The sequence below is a fragment of the Giraffa tippelskirchi genome, chromosome 10 (assembly GCF_054371585.1).
Source record: "Giraffa tippelskirchi isolate mGirTip1 chromosome 10, T2T-mGirTip1v1.2.pri, whole genome shotgun sequence".
In the NCBI taxonomy this organism is placed as follows: Eukaryota; Metazoa; Chordata; class Mammalia; order Artiodactyla; family Giraffidae; genus Giraffa; species Giraffa tippelskirchi.
Genome location: NC_137284.1, coordinates 60,363,063 through 60,376,406, shown reverse-complemented (window position 1 = coordinate 60,376,406; position 13,344 = coordinate 60,363,063). Strand labels below are relative to the sequence as shown.

The window sequence follows — 13,344 nt, the reverse complement described above, 5'->3', positions numbered from 1 at the left end:
GACATAAAGCAACAAAGTCAGAGGAGGATTAGCAAAAAGATAGATATATAGATCAATGGACCATACATATTTGGCCAATTGACTTCTGAGAAAATTATCAAAACAGTTCAATGGTAAAGAATAGTCTTTTCCACAAATGATGTTGAAACAACTGGCCATCCATACACTCCATACACACACACACACACACACACACACACACACACACACACACAAAATGAGCTTCAATGCATACTTCCCACCATATGTGAAAAAATAACTCAAAATTAATCAAAGACATAAAAGCAAAACCTAAAATTATAAAACTTCTAGAAGAAAACACAGCAGAAAATCTGTTACTTGGGTTAATCAAACATTTCTTAGCTAGAACACAGAAAGCACAAACCATAGCATGTAAACACTGAATTTGTCAACATTTTAAAAGTTCTACTCTTTTAAAAACACCACTAGAAAATGAAAAGCCAAAGAGTGAATTAAAATATTTGCAAAACACATATTTATAAAGGGCTAGTATTCAAAATATATAAAGAACTCTGACACATTATGGAAGATGGTATGCAGATTCCTTAAAAAACTAGGAATAAAACCACCATATGACCCAGCAATCCCACTCCTAGGCATATACCCTGAGGAAACCAAAATTGAAAAAGACACATGTATCCCATTGTTCATTGCAGCACCATTTACAATGGCTAGAACATGGAAGCAACCTAGATGTCCATCGACAGATGAATGGATACAGAAGTTGTGGTACATATACACAATGGAATATTACTCAGCCATAAAAAGGAAAGCATTTGAGTCAGTTCTAATAAGGTGGATGAACTCAGAGCCTATTATACAGAGTGAAGTAAGTCAGGAAGAGAAAGAATAGTATCTTATTCTAACACATATATAGAGAATCTAGAAAAATGGTACTGAAGAATGTATTTACAGGGCAGCAATGGAGAAACAGACATAGAGAATAGACTTATGGACATGGGGAGAGGGGAGCAGAGGGTAAGATGTATGGAAAGAGTAACATGGAAACTTACATTATCATCTGTAAAATAGATAGCCAATGGGAAATTGCTGTATGTCTCAGGAAACTCAAACAGGGGCTCTGTATCAATCTAGACAGGTGGGATGGGGAGGAAGATGGGAGGGAGGTTCAAAAGGGAGGGGATATATGTATACCTAGGGCTGATTCATGTTGAGGTTTGACAGAAAATATCAAATTCTGTAAAGAAATTATCCTTCAATTAAAAAAATAAATTAATTAAAAAAAATACCTAACATCTACAAAAAGAACTCCCACAGATCAATAATAAGAAAAGAGCCCATTAAAAAAAAAAGAAACAAGAATTGAGCAGATATTTCACCAAAGTAAATACTTAGCTAGCAGATAAATATACAAAAACATATGCAATGTGTTTGGTCATTGTGTGTGTGTGTTGTGTCTGAGTTTTTGTAACCCCATGGACTGTAGCCTGCCAGGCTCCTCTGTCCATGGGATTTCCCAAGCAAGAATACTAGAGTGGGTTGCCATTTCCTTGTGCAGGGGATCTTCCTGAACCCGGGATCAAACACATGTTTCTTGTGTCTCCTGCATTGGCGGGAGGATTCTTTACTACTGCGCCACCTGGGAAGCCCCTTTGGTCATTAAGGGAATTCAAATTAAAATCATGAGATGCTACTATAACCTATTAGAATGGCTAAAACAGTTTTTAAAATTCTGACATTATGAAGTTCTGACAAGGATGGAGAGTAATGCGAACTCTTATACACTGCTGGTAGGAATGCAAAATGGTACACGTGCCTTGGAAAACAGTTTAGTATTTTCTTATAAACTTACCATAACAACCCATCATCCCGCTCCTAGGTGTTTACCCAAGTGAAATGAAACATGTCCACACAAGAATGTGGATGCAAATGTTTATAGTTTTTTTTCCTAAATTACCGAAAACTAGAAGCAATCCAAATGCCCCTGTTCTCAGGAGGGAATAAATTGTGTTACATCTATACAAGGAATACTATTCAGCAATAAAAAGGTCTGATTTGCTGGTGAGTGCAATCACATTGATGAATCTCAAATGCATATGCTAAACTGGAAAAGTCAGACTCAAAAGGTTACATATTGTATAATTTAATTAATATGACCTTCTGAGAGGATGAAGTTAAAGGGACAGAAAACAGATCAATAGTTGCCAGAATTGGGGGTAGAGTGAGGAAATTAACTATAAAGGGCATTAGGGAATTTTTTGAGATAACCGTGATGAAAGGCTTCACGACTATCTATTTTTCAAAAACAGTGAATTTACAGCTTATAAATTATTACCTCCATAAACTTGACTTTTAAAAAATGATATAACGGGACTTCCCTGGTGGTTTAGTGGTTAAGAATTTGCCTGCCAATGCAGGGGACACGGGTTCAATCACTGGTCTAAGAAGATGCCACATGCCTCTGGGCAACTAAGCCACACATTACAACTAGTGAGCCCGAGGGCTGCAGCTAGTGAAGCCTGTGTGCCTGAGAGCCCATGCTCCACACCAAGAAAAGCTAATGCAAGGCTCACGCACCACAACCAGAACAGAGCCTGCATGCAGCAGTGAAGACCCAGAGCTGCTGAACATAAATAAATAAATAAATCCTATAAAATCTTTTTTTTTTTTAAAGATATAACAACCTTCCCATATAATACATTTCTTCCTCAAGTTTCCCCATCTTAAAAATGGCATCACTATCCACTCATTTTCTAAAGCCAGAAACCTGGCAATGATTCTTGAAATTTCCTTTTCTATCACCACCCCTCGACCAGCAGCCTATATCTAGTCCATGTCCAAATCCCATCAATTCTGCTTCTAAAACATATTGCAGATCCATTTTCTGATCTTTCTATGCCCCTCAGTGCAAATCATCACCCCCTCTCACCTACAGTATTGCAAGAGCTTCCTTGCTAGTTTTCTTGCTTCCATTCTTGGCCTTCTCCAACTCAACTTCTGAATATATCCAGATGACTTTAAATGTCAGTTAATCTATGTCATTTCCTTGCTTTAAACTTTTCAGTGACTCCATTTCTGAACCCCATACATGGCCCCCAGCAGGCCATATATAACCTAATATATCCAATGTCATGCTGTAGCACTCCAATCTACCCTCACGTCTCTCCTGCCTCACTGCACACTCACGATACTCTGGCCATACTGGCCGCCTTCCGTTTGTGGAGTATTCCAAGGTTTTTGCTCCCCTAACAACTCTGCACTTGCTATTTCCTATACCTAGACTTTTTTTCTTTGTTCTTGTTTTTAAAGGTCAATTCCTTCTCATTATAAAGTTTCAGCTTACATATTGTATCTTTAGAGAAGTCTTTATACATTTGATACTAGCTTATTCCTGATATTCTCTTTCATACCACCTTGTTTTGCCCTTTCCCAATTTATATTATGTATTTATGAATTTATTTTCTCAATATTCATCTCCCATACTAGAACATAAGCCCCAAGAGAGCAGAAACTGTTTTCTCTTTTTACTTACTTATTAGCATATTACCTGGCATCACAGGAGCTAATAAATATATGTTAAATAAGTGTGTAGATTAACAAGACTCCTGCAGTTAAAACAGTAGTAAGATTTCAATATGATCATCAATGAAGGACCTGGGCAAACACAACCATCCATCTCTCTATGTATTTTTAGGGCCCTCAAATTAGGTTTTATGCATAGAGATATGTACTATTAATTACATTGCCTGATGTAAGTAAGGATCATCAATTTCCAAAGCCATAACCACGCAAATAGGTGAAAAGGTCAGCTATTCAGATAGGCTTACCTCTCCAAACCAGTTGCTTGGCACAGAGGATGGAGCTTGGAGTTGTACAGAAGTGTAAAGCTGTGTGTCCACTTAAGGAGTAGCAATTGAGCTTTGCTCCACGATCACAGAGGATCTTAACACAATCCAAGTTGGCCATTTCACAAGCCACGTGAAGAGGGGTTTTCCCATTGGGTCTACAGTTGATTGTAGCATTGTGGTCCAGGAGCACCAGAAGACATTCCACGTGACCAAACAAGACAGAGAGATGCAGGCCCGTGGCCCAGGAAGACTTTAATTTGTAACTAGGCAACCAATAACCTGAAAAGGAAAGGGAAAGAAAGTTTAGCCTCGGATTAGCCTAGGATAACTCCCTGCTTAGTGGGGACTTTTACACATTTATAAAACTGGGGGAATGATTTGGAAGTTGTAACTAGCAGCTGTTGGATCTGCTAATGTTTCACTTAGTAGCATATTTGAGTTATTTAAATAGGACTGGGGCTCTCAAGTTCTCACTCTCTTTACTATTCCCTATTATCTTGTTCCTTTGTTTACTTTACCTTCCTGCCCAACCAAAGTATTTCTGTTTGAGACTTCATTTATGTGATTGCATTTTATCTTACATGAGATGCTTATTAAATAATTTTTTTAAACTCCCAATCATTATCTTGAGCAATTTCAAAGCTGTTAGAAGCTTGTAATTTTCATTCCATCACAGAGCTTTTTCCCTCTAGTTGTTGCTGCTGTCAAGCTAAGGTGTGAATGTATTTGATGTCTTTAGAATATTTGTCACACCAAGATTTTATTTGCCTATCAGTTTATACAACACCTCTTTCCAAAGAAAAATTAAAGAATTTACAGCAGCTTACAAATTTTACACAATACAAGATTTTTAAAAAGTGATCTACAAAACAAGAGCAATGGGAAAAATAAGGTGGGACAGTAAAAAGAGGTCCTGGGTCAGATAGGTGCCCAAAATAAATATAAACTGTGTTAACTGTGTTCCGTATGCTAGAACCGCACTGTAAATTTTCCTCTGAACTTCCCAGCAGCCAAAATAAACAGGAAAACATGATGTGTTGCACAATTAACTATGCCTGCAAGCACAAGCTATATACACAAATTAATTGATCAGGAGAACCATAGTTGTTTCTAGAACTGAGATCTTAAATTTTTCCCTTTAGTTACTGGAACTCTCCCACCCCGCCCCACCCCAACTCCTCTCTCTCTTTCTTTCCTCTTCTCTCTCTTTCTCTCCTCTCCTTTTTCCCTCTTACCTCTGACTTCTAAACACTGAGCTAGTCCTTTATTCCAAGCATCCAACAATTGCCATCTTGACAAGCTATAACAAAAATAACTTTGTGTGTCTATGTTTTTTTTTAATTAATTTATTTTAATTGGAGGATAATACTTTACAATATTGTGCTGGTTTTGGCCATAGGCATACAATGTATTCTCTCCCTCCTAAACACCCCCCCATCTCCCTCCCACCCCATCCCTCCAGGTTGTCACAGAGCACTGGCTTCCCGCATCACACATCACAATCCCTCTGGCTATCTATTTTACACATGGTAATGTACATGTTTCAGTGCTATTCTCTTAAATCATCCCACCCTCTCCTTCTCCCACTGAGTCCAAAAGTCTGTTCTTTATGTCTGTGTCTCCTTGGCTGCCCTGTACATGCGATCATTGGTACCAGCTTTCTAGATTTCATATATGTGAGTTAATGTACAATATTTGTCTTTCTCCTTCTGACTTACTTCATTCTGTGTAATAGGTTCTAGGCTCATCAGAGATAACTTTATAAACATTTTTTTTTCAATGTCAATACCCAGAGCCATGGCATCAAGCTCACTAGGAGTGGGGAATGAAAAACAGGTACAGAAAGATGAAATATTTCATGGCAAGCTGAAGATGTAGACATAGCCTGACAGCTCAGAAGAAACTCTAGGGCTGAAACAACAAAATACATGTTAACTTGGGTAAATCAGAAGTTTGCTTTTAGGTTGTAAAAATATTCCACTATACAAGTACAAGGTAGGAAGATTATGATTTAATGGTAATTTATTTGAGGAAAAAACTAGGGATTTGAGTTGACAATAATCTCAAAATGAGCCAACAGTGAGATGAAGCTGCCCCAAAGCAGATACAACCTTTAACTACATTAATAAAAGTGTAGCACCCAGAACAAAAGAGGTAAAAGTTGTATTCTTCGCTAATAGATGAGGTCAGAATAAATCTAAAATATTGTGAGTACTTCTGGGCAACAAAAATGAGCATTTGCAAGGCACTCGGAAGATGATGACCACGTTAAAGGTGAGCCTGGTGATCAGGTATTAAAATTCTCTCATTTAAGTGGAAAGTGCTACCTGTGTGCCACTCCTGGGTATTTATCCTGCAACTACATTCATTCATGTGTGAAATGCCATATAAGGGCCACTGTATTACACAACTCCCAGCAACACTACTTGTATTGAACTCTTTATGAAGAGTATGAAGTTCCTGGGAGTTACGAATCTTGGCAACCTGACCCAGGACAACAACCTGCAGTGCACTACAGCATTGCTCTTAATGGTTAGCGATAGGGAACCAGCTCAATCTTCATCAGTAGGAGACTGTTTAAATAAAGCATGTACAGCCATACAGTGGAACACTATACAGCCATCATGAAGAAGGGGGCAGTCCTGTGTATATTGATATGGAAGAATCTCAAGATACATTATCAAGTGAGATAAGCAGGGAGCTGAAGAGTGTGCATAAATGCTAATATGTAGGAAAATATTTATAAACACCTAACACAAGGAACTGGTTGCACTGGTGGCCTCCAAGAACTGGGGGCTGGGGGACGATAACATAGATTTACTTGCCCTGGAATGCTCCCTTTGAGCTTTTAAATTTAGTCCCTGTGTGTGTACTACTATTTATAAAAAATAAAATTAAAATAAACTAGGTGCCCTGTCCAGAGAGGAAAATAATTTAAAGAGGTCATGCACAATGCTGATTAATCCTGAGGGAATGAATACTCTCAGCTCGAAATTTGTTTTTCTACAGCCTTCCCTCCAACCTAGACAGACACATAACACATACACACACACACACACTCTCTCTCTCTCACACACACATTTTAATCTCTTCATCTCATTCGAAATTCTAGGATCATTTCGCTTTCTCTTTCTCCAACTCTTCCCTTATCCAAACTTGTTTTTAAAAAGAAATCCAAAGTTAATTTACACTAAGGTCTAATAGACTGAGGATTGTTTAAAGTATGACCTTCTTAGGATTATCTGAATTTACGTAGGAATCTGTATTCATACAATAGAATTAAGTTCTAAGATACTAATTCCAGATTTCAGACACTGAAAAGGGAAGGCATTTGGTAATATGGAATTTCCCTGGCAGGCAGAGGCAAATAGTGTCACAGACACTCTGGGCTGGGAAGGATCAACCCTGTGCCTATGTTTGTGTGTGTGTATAAATAGATATGCACATATAGATATGCAGATATGTATATACAATACATTTGCCTGTATCCATAAATACATTTCCATTTAATTGTGTATGCTGAATCCATGCTCCAAGCATAGTTATTAAGCTATAATGGTATGCAACCTGCTTTTGATAAGGAGTGAATCACATAACACCAATATCTAGTCATCTTTTTTTTATGATTTTTTTTTGCCCATGACATGATTTAATTTTTCCCACTTTTTAAAAGTTATTTATTTTTAATTGGAGGATAATTGCTTTACAATATTGTGTTGGTTTCTGCCATACATCAACATGAATCAGCCATCGGTATACGTATGTCCCCTCCCTCGTGAACATCCCTCCCACCTCCCACCCCCATCCCACCCCTCTGGGTTGTCATAGAGCACTGGCTTTGGGTTCCCTGTGTCATACAGCAAATTCCCTTTGGAGATGGTTAAGGACTGGGAAGACTGGCGTACTGCATGCAGTCCACAGGGTGGCAAAGAGTCAGACACAACTGAGCGACCAAACAACAGCAAGTCTATTTTACATATGGTAATGTATATGTTTCAATGGTACTCTCTCAATTCGCCTAGTCATCTTAATATTCAAATTTCCTCTACAAGCAATTTGCAAAAGACAGCCTCTTCTAACTCTCTTGCAAAGAAGCTGGTTCCAGATCTGAAAGCCAGAGTGTGTTTTGCCTGCTGATTAGCAGCAAAGATTAGGCAGCTCTATGCAGCAACTGATTGGAAACTCATGTCTGCTTCTGCAATGGGAAGAAAAATGATCTCAGAAAGGAAGCAGCAGAGAGCTGATTAAGAAAACACCATTTTGATGTAAAATCAAAGAAACACAGAATGTTAGCGCTGGAGGGAAGGTTATCCAGTCCAAGCCTTTCATTTTCCAGATGAGAAAACTGCCACTTTTTCAGCCTGCTAGAGCCGTAAGACGTTTGCCTTAGTCCAAGCTAATGGACTCAGGGTATCTGCAATGCAGGGTTTCCATCTGTCTTTGTCTTTGTGGAATCAGACTAGGTGTAGTGCCAACCCAGCTTCACAAACCATGAGGAAAGAAAGAAGATTCTGAATTCATCTGTAGTATGTCCCGCTTTGATATGGAAATGCATTTGCTTGTTGATTTTTTTCTTCCCCCTGAATTCCCAATAGCACCTAGAGAATCTGTCCTGCCTGTTTATTACATGAATCAGTCATCCATGCCCTCTCAGTCAGGTACATCTGTGTCTTTCATAATCATACTCACTAACCAGTAAATTGGGCTCAGAGAGGGCCAGGCCTTGGAATTCAGCCCACTTCCTGAATCGAACTGCACCTACAACTCACCTCTCTTAGAAAGGAACCTGGGCGTTAAGAATGTTCCTGTAGGTGGGTGACAGCAAGATGCCTGAGCTGGTGTCCCAAGGGAGCTGAGTGGAGAGATCAGGAAGAAGACAGATTGTCGGATACAGACCAGGGTCCCTCGCAGTGTATCTTGAAGCTGCACTGCAGAACTTTGGTGAGGGGAGGGGGCAGTGGGGCGGAGCTTCTGGATAATTCAGCCCTTGCAAAGCAGGAAAGCCCACTACAGAGAAAGCAGCAGCCCACAGCGAAGAGGCCACCCACATACAATCACCACTTTCAATAAGGCTGTGGCTGTGGCCACGGGTCACTGTGTACCAAGTGCAGCAACAAGCAGGAGTGTCCTCCCCCCCATACCCACCCTCACTGAGGACCAAACATGAGGTGGTGCCATCATCAAAAACCGCAGTGATGCGGCACTTATTAACACACTTGTGTCAATGCTGGTATCTCAAGAGATCAAAATCTCTCCTCTAAAATATAACCCCCAATGGTCACAGCATGACGCACATACAGTTAACTAACTGGGCAGAGTCTCTTTCACACCCTCTCTTCTTTCCACAGCAGAATTGTCCTAGGGCTTCAGAACTCAGAATGTGATTCACTCCTAGCACTTGTTTTTCAAAGGGCCCCCTCTGCTCACCTCTGCAGAGGCCAGGCTGCCCTCTGACTATATGCTCAGACTGCACACAGGATGAGGTGTTGGGGGGGTGGGAGGAAAACCCAGGAACAAAGCCCTTGATAGGGCCAGAGGTGAGAAAGGTACTGCCCTGCCTTAATGTAAACCACTCGGTTCTCACCCCAGGTCTGCAGTCTATGTGCAGTGATGCCCTCTGCTTTGCTCTGCCTGAGCAAGGAGCTTAACTGAGAAGAAAAGAGATGAAAATTCAGATTCTTTCTCCAAGGCAAAAATCCCAGAAAGAACTCTCAAATACAGGCCATGCCCACTTGGATTTATAGCATCTATAGTTACTTTTCCGGAGAAGGCAATGGCAACCCACTCCAGTACTCTTGCCTGGAAAATCCCATGGACGAAGGAGCCTGCTAGGCTGCAGTCCATGGGGTCGTGAAGAGTCGGACACAACTGAGTGACTTCACTTTCACTTTTCACTTCCATGCATTGGAGAAGGAAATGGCAACCCACTCCAGTGTTCTTGCCTGGAGAATCCCAGGGACAGCGGAGCCTGGTGTGCCGCCGTCTATGGGTCACACAGAGCGGACACAACTGAAGTGACTTAGTAGCAGCAGCACATAGTTACTTTTTTACCTTTCCCAGACCAAGACACATAATCTGCTTATATAATTTCCCCTTCATAACATTGTAGATAATCAGCATGCAGGAGATTAAGAGGGTGTTTTGACAAAGCTTCCCTTTACAGATGAAGATAAATATCTTGCAGAGATTAAGTAGCAGAAAGTGCCCATGTTTGTATAATTAATCTTCCCAAATCTCAAACCAGTCAATCCTAAAAGAAATCAACCCCGAATATTCATTGGAAGGACTGATGTTGAAGCTTAAGCTCCAATACATGGGCCACCTGATGTGAAGAGCTGACTCATTGGAAAAGACCCTGATGCTGGGAAAGATTGAGGGCAGGAGAAGGGGGCGAGAGAGGATGAGATGGTTGGATGGTATCACTGACTACATGGACATAAGTTTGAGCAAACTCCAGGGGATGGTGAAGGACAGGGAAACCTGGAGTGCTGCCGTCCACGAAGTCACAACGAGTCGGACATGACTTAGCAACTGAACAGAAACAACAAATCTCTAAGTAGCCAGCAATGATCTGAAAGCTACATGCAGTCCACCTCCAAACCAATATCACTTTTAGGCAAAAGTTCTAAAGGAATAGAGTTATGCTCCTACAAAAATATGGAGACCAATTCTCGTGTGTGTGTTTGTGTGTGTGTTTAATTTAAATCAGAAACCAGAGTCATTCAGTAGACAACCTGCTGGCTCAGAAAAGAGGGTAAGGAGCGAAATATTTGCGCCATCTTTTGAAAGAGGGGGTTGTTTCTGCTCCAGTGTTTGGGAGGATGTACACGTTTCTGGTAAACTTTCAGCTAAGTCCTAGATCTGCCACAGTTTTTAGCTATAATGTTATCTGAGTCCAAAGAACCCCACACATGAGAAGCCTCTGTTATTACAGCCAAAGGTTACACACGCTGCTCATGGCTGGATTAGCAGACATTTGCTATGCTCTGTCCACGTATTTACACAGTCCTGAAGGATTATAGACTGGAGCACAATTCTTGGCTATTTTTTAATAGCTAATATTTTCAGGATAAATCTCAGAGTTCCCCTAGGAGAGAAAAAAAAAGTAAGCTTGCAATGTAAAATTTAAAAGAAAAATGTTTGAACATCTAGGAAGGGAAAAGAACCCTAGGATGGCAATAAGAAAGCAGGGGAGTGAATTTCTTGCAGACAGGAAAATTAGGTGATAAGAAGATTACTCATTAACAGAGTGAAAATAAGAGATTTCAAGATATTTGGAAGGCTCTTGCTACTTAGTAGATAGATTACCTGCCAGAAAGTTTTTCAGTGAAATCAGTCATTGGCTATTTTAATTAAAAATATGACTATCAACCAAAGAACCTGTGGCTGTGGGCCATAAATGAAGTACTTAAAGTGCATTACACTGATTAATAAAAGGATTCTGATTAACCTTGCTGACTAGGGAATTTCATATCAAAGAGATAAGTATGATATTCCTCTTGTAGCATTAATGAGCCAAGGCTCATACACCTGAAGGAGAATCAAAACATGCGGTGAGAAAAATCTCTGGAAATAGCTTTATGGATATTCACGTTTCCAGTATGGAGATCACCTACTGAGAATAACTCTGCGTTTTCTTCGAGGTCCGTTTTCACTATAAATGTTGTGTGCTTCGCTCATAATAAAGTATATTATTGACATCTCCCAACTATTCAACTGTTTATTGTATTTGGGAGTTAAGAGTTACTCGTTATTTAACTTTACTTCACATCATTCCCATTTTAAAGTGGTCAGCTGGTAGATGTCATTTCGCTTACTTGTTTTCATTTTAAGATCCACATGTCTGTCATTCCCCAGGAGATAATGCAAATGCCAACCAGAATGTTGCTGATGTTTGCTTTACAAAGTGTTAGACACATATTTTTAGTTGATAAGACATAATTTTATCTGAAGACTTGATTATGAAGTTCAAAATACTTGAAAAAATAGAAAGAGATGTCTCCAAGAATCATCATTGGGCTTCCCTGGTGGCTCAGTGCTAAAGAATTTGCTTGCTAATGCAGGAGACATAGGTTGCATCCCTGGTCTGGGAAGATCCCACATGCTGCAGAACAGCTAAGCCCATGCACCACAGTTACTGAGTCTGCGCTCTAGAGCCCCTGAGCCACAGCCACTGAAGCCCATGTGCCCTAGAGCCCCTGCTCCACAGCAAGAGAAGCCACTGCAATGGGAAGCCTGCACACTGCAACTAGAGAGTAGCCCCTGCTTGCTGCAACTAGAGAAAAGCCTGTGCAGCAATGAAACCTAGCACAGCCATAAATAAATAAATGCAATCTTTTTAAAAAGAATCATTATTAGGGGCTGGGGCTAGGCAGGACCCGCCATCTGGATCTAGAAGCTAGCTTCTAAATCTGTTCTCAGTCTCACAGGTGAGAGAAGCTGCTCAATGAGACAGGGCAGCAGAACTGAATTTCCAGACACTTTGTTCTACTTTCCTCACCAAGTCCATATTTTACATTTGCTTAGGAGGTCAACGTTTGATTACTGGCATACCATTTAGATTGTGGATTTGGAGTTGCAATGTTAAGATTCCAAGTTGATTTCTTCCCCAACAGATTTTTGAGTTGCCTTTACAAAAAATGTAAAGTGACTTTCATACTGGCTTAAACATACCATAATTTAGGTGAAAATGTGGTCACTTTTAAAAGTCTTACGTAAACTGCTATAATATATCCTAAATGAAACAAAAATTATTTGGGATTAATTGTACCACTGTTGATCTTCCACAGGACAATCAAATGTTGAGTATAGAGTCCATTACTAATTACACAACCAAATTTAAAGGAAGCATATTATGTTCTAGATTTTATACCCTGTCATGCCAATTAAGCCAAAAATAACTAAAAGCTGTGGAGAAGGAAATGGTAATCCACTCCAGTATTCTTGCCTGGAGAATCCCATGAACAAGGGAGCCTGGCAGGCTACAGTCCATGGGGTCACAAAGAATTGGACACGACTGAGTGACTGAGCAACTAAAACCTGAAGACTCCCACACTTTAAAAGTAAGCCGGTAACATTCTATTTCTTCACCTGGATGCTGGCTGCAGACGTTTGTTCATTTTGCAAAAATTAATCAAGCTGCACACTTAACGATTTGTGCACTTTTCTGTTGTAAAACTTTTCAAAAGTGCTTTAAAAAATCAAAAACTAATGCATAACAATTCAACAGCATTCAACATCTAAGAAATCTGTTGTGATTTAATAAAGTCTCACAAAGTTTAATCCAGTCACATACCATTCAAGGCCACGCAGAAAAGGGTCTCATTCATTAGAATTATTCAGAAAAGAACTAATTCTAACTAACTAAAGAACAAACGACCAGTGTAGCCTGCTCAGCACTACACTAGTCCTTGGGAATTCCTCTGTGACTTAGAAATTGATATAGCCACTTAGGTCTACTTTGCTTGGCTAACAACTAGGATTCTATGCTTCACTTCCATTCGTGACTAAAAGC

At 39.9% G+C, this 13,344-nt stretch overlaps 1 protein-coding gene and 1 long non-coding RNA gene across 4 annotated transcripts in view; one reads left to right on the top strand and one right to left on the bottom strand.

Annotated features, from left to right (window-relative positions):
• Positions 1-13,344, bottom strand: part of ASB4 (ankyrin repeat and SOCS box containing 4) — a 259,323-nt gene that overhangs the window by 60,699 nt on the left and 185,280 nt on the right. For all 3 annotated transcript variants that reach the window (XM_081531520.1, XM_081531519.1, XM_081531521.1), the window contains one exon: positions 3,810-4,109. In XM_081531520.1, the coding sequence (XP_081387646.1) occupies positions 3,810-4,109 (300 nt within the window). The remainder of the gene's footprint in view (positions 1-3,809; positions 4,110-13,344) is intronic.
• LOC145523259 (uncharacterized) lies at positions 7,445-12,664 on the top strand. The gene is made up of 2 exons (XR_014066453.1): positions 7,445-7,593; positions 10,911-12,664. It is a non-coding gene; the product is annotated as an uncharacterized LOC145523259 (long non-coding RNA).